Genomic DNA, 17187 nt, shown 5'->3' with positions numbered 1-17187 from the left:
GTGTTACACAGACTTTGATAACGCCAATCATTACAGAGAATCCGTTCATGGGCGGGGTTTAAACCTGTGGCTTTGCTTTGTCTCGCAAAGAACCGGCAATTATATGCATGATAAAAGTATATATAATAGTAAGTCTGTTCTGTAAACAGTACTGATTACAATAGTAAAATTGCAAGAAAGAAAGGAAAAAAAGAAACAGACAGACAGACAGACAGAACAGACGCCTGTGGGGTTTGATTCATGTCTAAGTCGTAAGTATTTTGTATTTGCTTGATTTTCTGAGATTGCACAGTTTTACTTAGGATAAACACCAATAAAATCCCTTTTAGATAGCTGTTGCAAGTTTTTTGTTCAATCTTACAGTGAAATTGTTGGCAAAGTTAAAGTCCCAAATGAGACGGTTCAAAATAATTATCAGGCTGTGTGGTTCGTATCTGCTGGTAAGGTACAGACTACTTCAATTAATAGTAATAGTACATTTTATTTATATGGCGCCATTCCCGTTCGTCAAGGGAACCGAACATATTGACTGTTTTCATTTATTCGAAGAGAGTGGTATCGCAGTAATCTGTTTAAAACTAATAATTCTCGACTAATCGTCTGATCACCTAGCACTGAGATATAGTTGCATCTCGGACATTTTTTTGTGACGGCACCATATCCGTATCCTGCGCAGTCTTCTCTAAAAATACATTTTAAATGTAGAGGAATTAGAGTTTTTTTGATTACTGATTTCCAGAAATTATGTGTTAGATTCCGGATATTTTATTTTGCTGTAGTTATGGCCAAACATTTCCATGAAAATCTGGAAAAACTTTCTTAAGGTTGGAAATAAACAGACATGAAGTTTTCAAATAACATAATGCCATACAATAAATTTATTTTTTAGTATAATCTGTCAATCCTTTTATAACCAAATTGATTTAAAGTGGTTGCATCCAGTTCTGGTGGCTTCCCAGTTATAAGACAACTATACTATAATTATGCTGTTCTTGGCCCCTTTTACTGACAATACAATGAATGTACTGTATATACGTACATTAAGGTTCTTTAGCTCTGCTGGTAAAGAGTCAGATGAGAGGAAGGTTATCTTTAGTAACTAACCCAGTGCTTTTAATTGTTTTTAAGCAGGTGAAAGTGTAATGGTATTTGATTTGCAAGGCAATAACACCACTGTATCTTTGTCCCCTGCAAGACTGTTTCGGTGTAGTGATGGCATAGTACCCACAGATGCCATCCTATTACCAATGGTATATGTCTTGCTATCATTCAATGATGATTTATACAGTGCTTTTAGTCTTTACTAAATATAAACTATGGCTGCTTATAAATTAAGTGGTATTTTGTAGAGCTCACCTTTACAAAAACAGACAGAAAGGTGATTGCTCTTGCTGTTTGTGAAAGAAAAGCTTTATAGACAAATAACCTTTATTTTATATAGCACCTTCCTGTGGTGTGCCCATCCTAAGGCACATAATAAGTTGTAGAATAGGTGGATTAATTCATTAGGTCAGAGTCACACAGTGTGTCAGTGCTGGGGATTTCCTTGTCAGCTTTGAAGTTTAAAGTCAATTTCCTTATCCAGTACACTGCACTGTCTTTGAGCTATTTTTATATTCATTATAAAACAAATTACAAATTTCTTTGAAATCTTGATATGGTTTATATTTTTATTACCAGACTGATTATGGTAATAAAGTGTAGTCCTCTGTAAAGTGCATTTGATGCGTGCTGTTAAAGGTGATATCTAATAAGATTTATTAATTGCACTGTCTAATGGTCCTTACGGATGATACTGCAGTTGTGACCCACTGGGCTGGCTACTTTGAGCAGCTGTTTAAAGCTGATTCTCAGAACAGGATGTTTGACATCTGTGGGTCCGCAGTTCTTGAGCCTGATACTCCAATTAGCTGCAAACCACCCAGTCTCACTGAGGTTGCAAAGGTGGTGAACCAGCTGAGGGTAGAAAAGGTTGCAGGGATCTGTGGTATCCGGGGTGAACTTCTCCAGGCTGGTGGTAAGGCTGTTCTCCAGGCATTGCAAGCAATCTTTGCTTCCATTTGGGAGATGGGCGTCATCACAACTTACTGGAAAATGGGACTTATCGTCCCTATCTGGAAAAGGAAGGGTGGTTGCCTGGATTGCAGCAACTACATGGGGATAAGACTGCTGTTGGTGCCGAGTAAGGTTCTTGATAGGGTCATCTTCGATGGGATCTGTGATCACTTGCTCATCTACCAGTGACTAGAACAATCTAGTTTTATGCATAAGAAGTCTACCCTTCACTGCATCCTGGCACTGAGGATTATCAATGAGCGCAAACGTGAATATCGGCAGAGTTTATTTTTAGCCTTTGTTGATTTTTGTAAAACATTTTACTCAGTTGATTGTGCTGCCCTGTGGGACATCCTGAGATTTTTTGGGATCCCCCCCAAAATTACTGAATATCATGGCTGGCCTGTTCACTGGTACTGTGAGTGCTGTGCGGAGTGGAGGCAGAACCTCTGCATTTTTCTGGGGTTCATCAGGTGCTTCAGTGCTTGCATGGACTGGGTGTTGGGCACAGTCGTGGGGTCCAGCAGCTGTGGGGTATCTGTTGGAGAAGAGTTTCACTGATCAATGAGTCAATGGAGGCTCTGACTGGGGATCTTTAGAGACTGAGGAATCTGAGTGTTTGGGCTTACGAGTGTCCAGGATAAAATATAAAATCCAGACCATTAATGACCTCTTGGGCACAGCCATCAACAGTGTTTGTCTGCTGAAAGAGTGTTAACCACGTCGAGAGGTTTTCTTACCTCGGCAGTGACAGTTATGTCTCTGGAGACTTGGTGGATTGGGAGAACATTGGGGGTCATGAGGTCACTGGAAAAGGGTGTATGGAGCACCCAATATCTTTGCAAATGGATGAAGATCCAAGTCTTTAGAGTCCTGCTGTCTCCTGTTTTGCTATATGGTTTTGAGACATGGACACTGTCCAGTGAGCTGTGCTGCGTCTTTTCACAGAAACCTTGGGTACCGCTGGTCTGACTTTACATCAAACGAGTGGTTGCTCACAGAGTCCCAAAGGAGGCACATTACCTGCATTGTGAGGGAGTGTCAGTTATGGCACGAAGGCCATGTGATGCAATTCCCTGAGGGTGATCCAGCTTTCAGGATCCTCATTGTTGGAGATCCTGAGCTGTTTCATCATGAGGTGGGTGCAGCAATACACTGTATTGCTCCCCAACATGACCTGACCTGGTTGTCTAACTCAGGGTATTGTTGGTAATATAAGCTTCCACTGTGTTTGTATTTTCTTCCACATGCCCTGTTTCTGCAAGGTTATTTTTGTCTTTCTCTGCTATCTCTGTGAAAATACATTATTGCTTTCAAACCCATCAATAGTATTATCAGAATTTATGAATCTGAATCAGTAGTTTCTTCCAGATTTCTGTAACTCCCATATATGAAAAAATGTTTCATGGCTTTCTCTTAATTTTTGCCTTTGTCTTCAACCGCATAATTCCATATTTATTGGTAAAATAATCATGCTGGATCAACTTTATCAATACAACTGAGAATATTCAAGGCCCTGATTAGTCCACACATGACCTCTGCTTAAGATTAGAAAGACAGAGTTGTACTAGGCACCTGGCATAATAAAACTCATTTTAACTTATGTACTGTAAAATACCTTGTTGTTTAGTCCTTTTTATAGTCTATGGCTAATGTGATTCATTGTACATTTACAATTCATTCATTGTAAATGTGAATGTTGACAGCATTTTGAGAAGGGTTTCATTAGAAGACGCACTTGTGTTATGCTGAAAATAAAAAAGACAACATTAAAGATTTGGAGAAGATGTTGGTTGATCAGGCAAGGTCAATATGAACTGCAAATCCATGGTCATTCAATTTGTTTAATACTGGAGGCACAAGCATTAATTATTTTTTTGAGATTTGATACAATATATTAATACAGAATTGTGTACCAGTGCTGCCTCATAGCACTAGTCGATTGTATTCAAATTGTAGCATGGCCACTCCCTGTGTAGGGTTTGCACTTATTCTTGGTATCTCCATCTCCTCCCATATCCAAAAGATGCACAGTTAGCTTAATTGGTGATTTTTGTCCAATATAAGTGATTGTGTAAATTCTTATTTGGTATTATGTTATTTATCTCATAATAAGATATTATTTTAATGCAAAGATTAACAAGTGAAACAAATGTAAACACATATTTTTTTTTTTTTTTTACTTTGGTTGTTTTTTTACTTTGTCTTAGTAACATGCTGCCCTTTGTGTTTTTATACATTGTAAAGTGACAACATTTTAAAGAGGTATCTTTACTCAATTCCAAGTTGTCACAAATATGTGCATATGCAAACATTCATCATTTTATTTGTAAGGTGTGCTGTGCAGGGTAGTTGTGGATATTTTGTAGATATTTATATCAATTGCAAAATAATTCTGTACCCAAAAACCAGTAGGAACACAACCAAATGTTTAAGTTAATAGATGAGTAATGTGATTAATAATAACTAAAAAAGGTGGCCATATATAATTTAATAATATTTACAGTATAAATTTAAATAAAATGATTTTTGTAAAGCTTTAATGAGATGCTTTGTAAGAAACTAATCATGTGTCAAAGATTCAGTGTACAGTGTGTAGATGAGTAGAGAACAACAATACAGCAGTCTTTCCCTGAATTAGAAGATATCTGGGTTTAATGTGTGTATATTTAAAGACGGACCTGAACAGACATTAGAACAGAGTCCGTATGAGGTCATTTATTACAAGGAAAAATAATATAAAGATAAGCAAAATAGGTGTTTTGGGGCCAGAAATTGTAGCTGTGAAAACTGTAAATTTTGTTGAGAATTAATCTTGTCAGTGAACGCATAGTATATAGAACTAAATATAAAGGCAAGTAGAGGGACTGGTAGCTCAAGTAAAGAAAGGTTAAGATTAAATTGTGAAATATGTTTGTATGGCCATGGGTGGTGTATTATGTGAAAATTTTACTTCTGAAAAAAGATGTAACACTGCTAGTGAGAATCTAGACAAGAGCTTTTAAAATTATTCCATTATTGCAGGGCACCTTTTCATAGAGACTAAGGAAAGTTAATCTTTTCTTTCTTATGTAAATTCAAACAAAATTATACATATTTAGTGTAAGGATGAAGTTTGCTGATTCTTTAAAATAAGCCCTACAATAATACAGAATTTTAATCTGTAATTTTCTTAAGGAACTCCTAGATAAATGGGACCAGTTGCCAAGAACACTGTATAATTAAAAATAGAACCTTGGGGCTTTAGGCTAAGACCTTTTGAATTAAGTACTCGGTATCACACTATTTATATCCAAAGGCTGAAATATTGATTGTTGTGCGCAAAAAAACAATTTTTTTATCTACTAATTCATGAAATGTGGATTTCTTCAAAAATATATTGGGGCAGTTGGGACTTTTTTAATGTCCTCTCTTATATACCATCTCTTAAATAGTGAAATTTCACTGAGAACTCACATAATGGTTGATATATTTTAAATAGTAACAGTATGTGTTATTTATTAATTCACTAGATAAATACAGAAGTATAAAATACAATATTTAGGAAGGAGGTTTGATAAAGATTTGAATTAACCGTCTGAAAGATTTCTCCTGGACTATCCATTACTAATTTCCAACCTCATTCTGCTGAAATTTATTTCTATTGATTTTTTTTTAGATTGGAACTACTACTTTATATCTTCTTGTGGTTAATATTTTTCTTTTTGTTTTTCACAGCTGATATGATGGCAGCTAATGCCTGGCAGGAAGAAACGAATCTGTAATATAAGAAAGCCATCTCTGCTGTTCTTAGAAAGTCCACTAGATGGTGATAGACATACATGTGGCATTCCTGTTCAATCAGCACTTAACCCTAAACATGTTCCAGCTTTGCCAGTTGACCAAAATTCATCTGCACTCGGCTGGGTAATTCAATTTCTACTTATGAATAAGACTTACTTCTGACTTATGGTTATTGCATCACTGAAACGGATCGTTTGGTTTTAGAAAACTGTTTCAAATGTTATTTAATAATAATAAACATCATTGTTTTCACAAAGAGGTGCATTTATGAATTTCAATAGGAGGCCATGCCTAACCTTCGTTTATATTGTGGGTATATTTTTAAAGACTTCCAAAAGTGGAGAATTCTACTTATGTCTTTAAAAAGAATGATATATGATCAGGGTAGTAAATAGCACTGTATCCTCATGGAACCAGCATCCTGGGTTTGAATCCCTCACCCAGGCATTGTCTCAGTTCTCCAATTGTCTACATGGGTTTTTGTCTGACTCTGAGTTTTCATTTAACGTCTATGACAATGTATTGTTAAGGTTATTTGGTAATTGAATTGAGCAACTTTGAGAATCTTATCATACATGATCATAAAAGCAGCACTGTCACACCCGCTGAATCAAATTAACAGTGCACCAGTACAGTGACCTCCCTCATGAACATACACTGTTATAGGGCTAGTTTAGTCTATCCAGTTAACATTACATAATGTAGATAGGTATCAGAATACTTTAAAAAAAAAAAAATTTTTAAAAAGTATGTCGCAAAAGTGATGAAGCATTTGTTAGCATTTTCTAATGTCATCCAAAATAAGCTATTGAATTGTACTGACATTGACAGCAGTAATTATGTCATCCAGCTATGTGCTCATAACTGCACACTAATTCTCAGATTCTTCAGTACTGTTGAAGTATGTTATATATGTCCTTTCATAACATTTTAGTTGTAATGAAATCATATATTGGCCTCGGAAACCGAACAAGAGCTTAATTAATTTTTAGCAGCCTTTCTAAATGTAAATCTTTGTGGAACTACTCTGCTGATAACACATTATATATGGTATCATTAGACTAACTGGTGCTGACATTTCAAATTAGCATCTTAAGCTGAGCCTCATGAGTGTTTGGTTAATGATTTGAAACACTTGCTTGAGAACTTAATTGTATACCCCAATTGCACCATTTACTAAGATTTAAGAGATTACAATTTATAGAGTATGGTGTCTCACATTTGATTATATTTAATCAAATATATAATATAATATTTTGTAAATGTAAAAGGTAATGGGTACCCATGCCTCTAAACTTTGTATATTGTTCATTAAACTACCTTGTAGAATTGGCGAAAACACATTAACTAGTCCAGGGAGCTATCCGCAGTACACTAATTCACATACCTACAACCACAAGGGGTCACTTTAGAGCCACCAATTAACCTAATATGTACAAGGCCTATAAAAAGTATTCAACTTCTTTGAATTATTATTATACAACATTGAATTGCAGTGGATTTCATGGGGTTTTTTTGTTATATTTTATATATATTATATATTATATATATTATAATTTTTAAGCCATTTCTGTGTAGGTTTTGCTTGGGGTCTTTGCCTTGCTGAAAAACAAATCTCCAAAGCTGCAGGTTTTTTGCAGACTGCATCAGGTTTTCCTCCAGGATCTCCCTGTATTTTGTTGTATTCAGTTTACCCTCTACCATCACATGCCTTCCAGAGCCCTGCTGCAGAGAAGCATCCCCAAAGAATGATGCTGCCACTACCATAGATGGGGCATATTTTTCTGAAAATGTGTAGTGTTCAAAGATGATGTTTAGTTTGATGTCCAACCTTCTTTCAGAATCTCCCATGTACCTTCTGAGGTGTCACATGATTTATTTATCTAATAAAGTGGCTTTCTCTTGAACACGCTCTCATAAAGCTGTGACTGGTGAGGCACGTGGGCAACAGTTGTATACAGAATGTCTCCAATCTCATACACTATATAGCTTTTAACTTTCTCAGAGTTACCATAGGTCTCCTGGTAGCCTCTAAAACTTTTTTTTTTTCCTTTCACGATCACTCCGGTTTTGTGGAACGCCTTCTCTTGGCAGATTTGCAGCTGTGCCATACTCTTTCCATTTCTTATCAATTGATTTAATGGGACTTTAATGGGTCGCTTGAATATGTTCTTGTATCTTTCCACTGACTTGTTCTTTTGAATCTCATATTCATGGAGCTGCTTATAGAGGTTTTTTTGTCTTCATTGTGTAGATTAGACCACAATACTGACTCGCAACAAGCTGGACCTTCCGGTTAATGTGCATTTAGACTACAATCAATTGAAATTCCATTATTACAACCATATGCTCTCCATTGAACTAATTATGTGACTTCTAAAACCAACTGACTTTACCAGTTATGACTTAGATGTGTCACATTAAAGCGGGTGAATACTACTGTAAAATTTTGTTTTATTTTTGTAATTAATTTAAACCACTTTGCTGACATCTGTTTTTTACTTTGACATTAAAGAGTCTTTTACTGTTGACCAGTGTCAAAAACCCAAATTAATTCCACCATGACTCAATGTTGTGTAACAATGACAAATGAAAAGTTCCAAGGGGTTAAATACTTTTTATAGACACTGTATGTCTTTGTGATTTGGGAAAGTATGTTTTTGTCCTTCATGGATTGCGGGACTCAGTTACACCAGCAGAGAATATGTCATCTGCACATGGATAGTGCACAGGATGGATTCAAACTAAGAACTCTTGTGGCAGCAGCCATATTTTTTTAGGAAAATAGTTTGACTATTTAGTAGAACTGGTGATGAGAAATCTTTAGTAGCTATGCAGCCCAGCAAAATCTTTATACGACTGTCCTTTATGAGCCATTATTTCTGCTTATTTGAACTTTCTTCAGAGGTGTTCTACTGAAATTAACAAAATTAATGCATTGCTCCATATTACGTAGTTGGGCAGTATGACTTTTGCATTAAGAAGTGGAAACCACAAATTTGCATACACACTTCTCATCATTGTTTTTCTGTAAGACCCTGAGTGAGTCACTTACCTGTCCTCTGTGGACACTTTTTCTCTAGTGTTGTTTCTTGTGACTGAAGACAGAGAGATATAATTAAAGTTAGTAAAAAATCTTTTATTAATACACACCAGGCAAAGGTAAGAATGACAGAGAAGCATAGTCCTAGGACACCTGCCCTTCATCTGCCCCAAGAAGTCGGTGTCCTAAATCTTTTATAGGGCAAAGCTTTGTCTTATGACTTTAGTTGCACAAGAATTTTGAGACATTACATCTTTACAACAATTTGCTTGGATCAACATTTTTAAAGTTCATCAGTTGGTCACTTGTGGTTTTTTTTTTTCTGTTAGGAAAACAGGAAGTTGCACTTGCACTTATAGGCAAAACAAGGCCTGTGTGACTTTTGTTACATACACAGATTGATTGACTAATTAGAATGTACATTTTGCTTAGCACGCACTTCAGTTCTGATCATTAATTCCTATTTTCCAATCTCATACTTCGGTATCTGTATTTTTCTATTTCACACCTCCAACCAAAAAAATCAGAAAATTGTATGGTACTACCATTATTTAACTTCTGAAACAACTGTCTTTTAAAATAATTTTTTAAACATAGTTGGCTGGCATACTGTGAAATAATTAGTGACATTAGTCTTGCATGGTTTTTTTTTTTTAAGAAAAAAAAGCATTCAGTAAAGTTCATACTTTTGTACCAACTTAAGCCAGTTGAGATGAAAGATTGCTGTCAATGTAATACATGTGATAAAAGCCTATAGATAATGGAAGAGAAGAAAGAAAAGTACCAGCAAGAGTAAACTGTCAAAACACAAAATGCAATGCTTAAAAAATGTAATCTATGATGGACAAACTAAAACAAAGCTTTTTTTTTATTATTTTAAATCAGGTTAAATCTCAGTTTGAATCAGGAGAGCAGTTGCAGTTTCCACCTCGAAGACAGAAAAGGTATCATACAGAAAGCACTTCAAGTTATGGAACCTCTTTTAGTATCAGCAGGATTTCCAAGACAAAGAAATCAAGTGTTTGTAAGTTCCCAGCATTGAGTTTTAATGAGGTCTCTGAAGTCCTACAACATCAAAAGTGTGTCCCAAGAGCTGGTGAACCCATCCTACGAAATAAGGCTTTGCTTACATGTAAGGTAACTGAGGATGAGAGTTTTCTATCTCGGTCCAAAAACACTTCTGTGTTTCAGAAAGGTGGCCAAGAAGCTAAGAAACTGGCACCAAATGAGGCTAAAAAGTATACAATAAACGATGACGGACAATTGAGGGAGCCAGAAAACTCGACAAGATTTGGAGACCTTAGTACGGATGATGCATATACTCCCCCAACTGTCTATACTCCAGTTGCAAATCTGTGTTCATCCGTTGAGGAGCATCACAAACATTCTCCTGTTGTGGATTTAAGATTTTTGAATTATATAACCCAAACACCATGTGCAGTGCACAACAATGACATCTTAGTTCAAGATACTCCTGAAAAAGAATATGGATTAAAGGTGACCTGGCGGAGGAGGAAGACGGTGATGAAATATCTGAAAGACAGAGGGAAGCTGAGCAGAAGTGAAATATTAGTGAACGCTGATGTGAAATAATGTAAAAGCTTTTCCACAATCTATATCATATATCATTTTTTTTAACTTATTACTTGCACAAATCAGCTGAGATTGCAGTCAAAAAATTAACTTTTCTGGAATAAAATGATCAAATGTATTAGAGGTTAGGTTTCAAGATACAAGGGCCTTGTTTTTCCTGGAATATTGTATAAATTAAAATGCATACTTATATTCAGGTATTGAGGAGGCCTGTGCTCTACTGCTTGAAATACTTTCTCACATTCATTCACTTTGAAGTTGCCTACAAATTAAACGCAATGCAATGATTTATGTGTTTGTTGACTCGTACTGGGAAGCTGTTTCCTGTATGCATTTTTCTGTTTTGTATGTAAAAATTCAGCATTGTTTGAATTATATGCTGTCAATAAGACAGTATAATGATGTATTTTTCTTTTTAATTCCTTTTCTAGTTTAGGATTCGATGTTGTCATTCATGTTACATTCCTGTTCAATACACTCACATTGCTCAGATTCTTTTTTTTTTTGTTAACATTTTCATACAATCAAGTCTTTTTGGCTTTAGAATTTGGAACTTCAACTTTAACTTTCATTTTTTTAGACAGCAGATTAGACATTACTTAATGTTCAGTGGTCCAGCCATGACATTGTGTGCCGTGTTGCTGTAAAACAAATCCTAGAGCGAATAAAACATTATTTCTAGAATTTATTTCTGTCTGAGGTAATCGAATAAAAGCCTGTCCATTATTTAAAAGATGGAGGCAGAAGAAATAAGTTAGCTCTGTTTGGACAGTGCTTCACATTTAGAAACAGCTAATGAAAATGTAATGGGTTAAGGCTTATACATTTTTGAATCTCAGTTCTTTCAGATCATGCTCTACAGTATATATTGGCCTTAAGTACAGCTGCACTTTAAGGTATCTCTAGTTTGTCAATGAGTCTCAATGAAATTTAGTTTTTAACATGTATTTCTGCCTATTTCTGGCTATAAGACACATTTTATCCAAGAGAACTTAAGACAGATTATATTCAGTTTTAACTTTATATTATTAACTAAAACACTGGATTTATGTATGATATGATGATAACAATGTTTAATTAAAAACAAACCATATGGGATGCTATGAATTTATAAGTCTTTTGTGCATTCCCTTTAATTAACAAAGGAGAGAGCCACTTAGATATTATAGCTACTACTGTAAATGCCTCAAGTGGGGCTTTGCCACTTTACCATAAAAGCCTGATTGATAGGGCACTGCTGAGATGAGCATCCTGACAGAGTCTCCCATCTGAGTAGAGGACTTTTGAAGTTCTGTTAGAGGGACCATTAGGTTTTTAGTCACCTCCCTGACCAGGGTACCTTCTCACACACTTACTCTGTTTGCTTGGACAGCCAACTCTAGAAAGAGTCATGGTGGCTCCAAATGTTTTCTGTTTCACAAATTATAGAGGCTTCTGTGCTCCTGGTAACAGTCAAAACTTTATAAATGTTTTCATACCCATGCCCTGATTTATGTTTCACTACAATATTATCACAGTGATCTAGAAAGAGTATCTTGAATTTCATATGTTGGCTTTTGTCATGATGGGTAGTATGAATTCTGGGACCTTATATACACAGGAGTATGACTTTCTGAATGATGTCCAATTGTTAAGATTTGCCACAGGTAGACTTCAATCATGTTCTAGACACACCACAAGGATAAATAAAGCAAACAGGATGCACCAGGCCACAATTCAGAGAGCAGCAGCAAACGGTCTGAATACTTGTACTCAATGGAATGCCTCCGAAAAACTTCTAGTGACACTTGTGAGGCTTTTGCTATATTAATCACAAAATTAATGCTATTAGAAATAATATAGTACACCCCCTCCCCCAAATACTGATCCTCTTAAACCCCTGGTATTCCATTTTAAGCAAATTAAATTCTTTCACCAGGATAGATTTACCCGATTTATAGAAAATAATTTCTCAACTGAGACCCTCCACCTGCGTCCTTGATCCAATACCAACAAGTTTTTTCAAGGAAGTATCTGATGTGTTAACTGAGAATGTTCTTGATATAGTAAATTCATCATTGGATATGGGGGTCTTCCCAGATTGTCTTAAGACTGCTGTTGTTAAACCCCTGCTCAAGAAATATAACCTTGAAAGGCAGTTCTTATGCAATTAAATGATCACATGAATAAACATGCTGTTCTTGACAAGTTTCACTCAGGTTTCAGAACAAATCACAGTATAGAAACTGCACTCGTTAAAGTAGTAAATGACTTGCGGATAAATGCAGACAGAGGCTGTTTATCTGTCCTCATCCTCTTAGATCTTAGTGCTGCATTTGATACCATTGATCACAATATTCTTATAAATCTTCTTAGTCAGTATGTGAGCCTCTCTGGCAGCATCTTAAATTGGTTTGAGCCTTACTTGACAGGTAGAAATTTCTTTGTTAGTTGTGGTAATTATACTTCAAAGACACATATTCTATATGGTGTTCCACAAAGATCTATCCTGGGTCCACTGCTCTTTTCGATCTACATGCCTCCATTAGTTTTGATTATCTCAAGGCATAACGTAAGATACCACAGCTATGCTGATGACATGACAACTATATTTATCAATAGTGCCTGATGACCCCAGCTCTCTTGGCTCACTGATCCAATGTCTTATTTGTGTTTCTGAATGGATGAGTAGTAATTTTCTCAAACTAAATAAGGAGAAATTGGAAATCTTAGTGATTGGCAAAAATGGATATAATGAGCGTATTAGAAATAAACTTGATCCATTAGGCTTAAAAGTTAAGACAGAGGTAAAGAATTTTGGGGTAACTATTGACTCTGACCTGAATTTTAAATCACATATTAATCAGATTAGGACAGCATTTTTTCACTTAAGAAATATAGCAAAAATTAGACCCTTTACAACTTTGCAAGCTGCTAAAAAATTATTTCACGCTTTTGTTTTTAGTTCACAAGATTACTGTAATGCACTCCTCTCAGGACTACCCAAAAAAGACATCAATCAATTGCAATTAGTGCAGAATGCGGCTGCTAGAATTTTAACTAGGAATAGAAAATCTGAGCACATCTCTCCAGTTTTGATGTCGCTGCATTGGTTACCTGTGCCATGTAGAATTGACTCTAAAATACTGGTTATGGTTTACAAAGCCTTAAATAATCTCGCTCCATCCTATATCTCGGAATGCCTTTCACCTTATACTCCAAATTGTAACCTTAGATCTTCAAATGAGTGTCTGCTTATAATTCCAAGAGCTAAACTTAAAAGAAGTGGTGAGGCAGCCTTCTGCTGTTATGCACCTACAATCTGGAATATCTTACTGATATAAATTTGCCAGGCTAATACAATGGACCACTTTCAAAAAACTTCTATAAAATCATTATTTTAATATGGCTTTCTCATAGCTTCCTTTTAGTATAACCCTGATATTCTGTATATGTATTTAATTATCTTCTTTTTCATGGCTCCCAAATCCGTACTAACCCCTACTTTCTTTGCTGTTCTTCTTCTGGTTTTCTGTGGTAATTATTACTGCTTGATATATGTTTTGATTTCTTTATATAAAATAACTTGACTGTTTAATACGGACCATTTTCCATGTACATTACCAAATAGATTTTTTTATATATAAAATCTTAATACTCTCCATATAGAAAAGTCTGCATTTTTTTGGCTGGAATAAAATTTGATATGGTTAGTAGCTTGAAATTGTTTAAATCAAAAAATGCTTTAGTTCCAGAATATAACAAATGTTGCAAAAAAGGAGATCTATTAACCAATCATCTGCCACTGGTTTTTCCAAAGACAAATTGAACCAGAATAATAAAATACTGTACCTACCAAACAAAATTCCTGGTGCACTCAGTATAGCATGGGAGATTGTAATACTTGTAAGCGCTAAAAAATGTAATTTTCTGAGAAAGTGTTCTTCACGATAAGTGGCTGTCTTTAGCTATACTGTGTCCCTGACATTGGATGCAACATGCACTGTGAAGTGCTTGTAAGTTGTCGGGCAGATACTTGTAATTATAGTGATGATAGATAGATATTATGTGCTGGTAATAAACTGACTTTTCATTTAAATTCAATTTTTAAAAATATTCCCAACACTGGATATTGAATTTCCACATTGAATTACACATCACTCTCTTACAGGTTGAAGTGGGAATTATAAAATATACACAAATTTGCTTAAAAACACAGACAATGCCAAATGTAACGTAATAAATTCTCAAAAAATAGCAGTGCAACATGTAATGATGTCATCTTGAGACACCTTCATCCTGGTTCACTTCACTCTATGTGAAAGTGTGCGTATGTTGTAATATAGTGGTCCCCTGTTTTGAACATTATCTAGCTTTATGTACATACTTGCCAAGAAAAACTTTGATTTAATGTTACAGTGCCTGGAAGGACATGCAACTAATTTATATATGTAAGAAAGTACAGATGCATTATTGCAAAGCGACAGTTTGGTCAGATACATAAAACCTTTTAGAATTAATGCAGTAAATACATAGCCAAGAACTATTAGGTTTGAATTTGTCCCTGTCTTCCCTGGTTCCAGTTTCATGAGGCTTTTTGAGCTGGGGCCACTGCTGTGAGTTACTCACTTCTTTGAGGAACCAGGTTTGTGTTCATATAATTACTGTTAGAGTTAGTTAACAGTATGCGTTAGACTCCACCAAGTATGTTTATTGTGTGTTCTACATTGACAGAGTATCATGGGGAAGCAGAGAATTGAGGATATCCAGTTTGGGAATTGAAGTAAATCAACATCATCTGTTGTTTGCAGATGATGTCCATTTAGCCATGTCATACTGTGATATCTGGAGCACATTGGTAAAGGTGAAACTGCCCCACATGAAAAGTTCTACTTCGGAGCCTCTCTGAAAAATGAGGGTAGTAGCAATAGTGAGATCAACCACTGCAGCGGCATCAGCAGTTTTGCAAAAGTCGCACCTGACCAATTTACCAGTCACTCTATCACCCCATTGTTGCTAATGATCAAAATAATAATGATTGTAAGAAGTTCCTGTGCAGAGTTTCTGAGCTCATTCTCTTTAACAGGGTAAGGAGGTTGGCAGTATGTGAGAAATGTACGGTAGAACCACTGTTGTTTGGATTAAAAAGAGTCCTTTAATGAGGCTTGGGGATGTGATTAGGGTGCCCTACTGGTCACCTCCATCATCTAATGTACAGGGCACCATCCACTGTATTTCATTCAGCTAACCTAGAAGGATCTGGGAAATCCCCAGAATCGCTTAGAGGATGTGGCCGCGGTGCTAAAGTGACCTGCTTAGTCTGGTATTGTTACACTAACTCTCATCAGAATAAAAGGGGTGAATGGGAAGTGAAATATGTGTGTATCTGATTTAAATAAATATAACTAAAGACTTAATCAAAATGCTCCTCACTTTTTCAGTAGCAAAGTAGTAATTGACTGTTTTCTAACAGCAATAGGTGAACATTCCACTAGCTGAATTCCAAGATCCTGTCAGAACAAACTCTGAAATATAATTGTACATGGGTTGCACAAGGTGGAAATTAAGAACAAATCCAGCACCTAATCTCAAATCCACATGGCTTGCTGGTGCCTCAAATGATATCTATTGTTGGATGTAGGTCAACTGGGATGTAGCTCGTGGACTTCTCCCATCTGCTGTCTAAATGCTGATCAACCTGCCTGATGTATTGTAGGGTCTCCTACTGGAGCACATCATTCATCCAAGGGATGTTTGTTTTTATCTCTTTAATAAGATGCTATTACTGGGGATTCTCCACTTAATTTTAATTAATATATGACTAATTATTTATCTATCTATCGTGAAGGTGTCCCCTCCAAAAAAAAAAACCAGAGAACCTCATTGGAACCAAAGGATTTTCTGCACATACCATGGTTTGAAAATGGGCTGCATGTGAAGCTACTCCCTACATAACGTTCCCCTAGATGTTACATTTCAAATGACCCAACATTTACAGAAATGCCATGCCCTTGGCTCAGAAAGAAATAGAAGCTAGGGAAGTCATGCCAAGAGCTCACAAGACTTCCAACAAGGCTAATAAGATGAAATCCATGGCCTGGGAAATAATTCTGTAGCCTGGCCAGAAGTAACCCTAGAAGGAGATATCAAGACACCTCAAAGCACCTGAAGTCTAAAGCTGGGAGGAAGCTGAGACAAAAAATCCAAATGGCAGAGGAACATGGCTAGGGTCTAACAGAGAGAATAAGAATGAGAAAGGGCATTTTGAGGAATTAAATTGAGGAAATTAAGCAATAAATTAAAATGCAAAACCTGTGTGGTCTGGATCAGAGTGGCAGAAGTTTTTTTTTAATATTTTGTCTTTCATACTTTGGGTTCATTACATTCAATATGTTGTTTATTTTGTAATAAAAACAGCAATTTGGGCCTCTGGGTTTCTATTGTGGCTGTGAAGAGTTATTATACAGGCCATTAGTGTTCAACTACATTCTGCAGTACCTATGATATCCCTTGAGTTAATACACTAACAAACTTCAGTGTCACTCACGTTACACTGTATCTACGAACATCACTTGTGACATACTCAAGCAATTACATCATTATCAGCACTTCCATTCCAAGGCTTATCTTCCATGATGTTCTCCTAAAACATCTTAACACTACACCTTGTTAAATTTAAGATTAGTGTTAGGGGACAGTTATCTTACTCTATCTGCCATCATGTTGATCTTTCT

At 35.9% G+C, this 17187-nt stretch overlaps 1 protein-coding gene across 1 annotated transcript; it reads left to right on the top strand.

The window, feature by feature from the left end:
• The first annotated feature begins 34 nt into the window (after positions 1 to 34).
• Positions 35 to 11581, top strand: rhno1 (RAD9-HUS1-RAD1 interacting nuclear orphan 1). Its single transcript, XM_039769522.1, has 3 exons — positions 35 to 251; positions 5773 to 5961; positions 9767 to 11581. The coding sequence occupies exons 2-3, from the start codon at positions 5791 to 5793 to the stop codon at positions 10472 to 10474; spliced, it is 879 nt and encodes a 292-aa protein (XP_039625456.1). The 5' UTR covers positions 35 to 251; positions 5773 to 5790; the 3' UTR covers positions 10475 to 11581.
• Positions 11582 to 17187: the final 5606 nt, after the last annotated feature.

This window comes from Polypterus senegalus, chromosome 11, assembly GCF_016835505.1.
Source record: "Polypterus senegalus isolate Bchr_013 chromosome 11, ASM1683550v1, whole genome shotgun sequence".
NCBI lineage: Eukaryota > Metazoa > Chordata > Cladistia > Polypteriformes > Polypteridae > Polypterus > Polypterus senegalus.
Note: the sequence above shows the minus strand (reverse complement) of the source record. Positions and strands in the feature narration are given on the sequence as shown.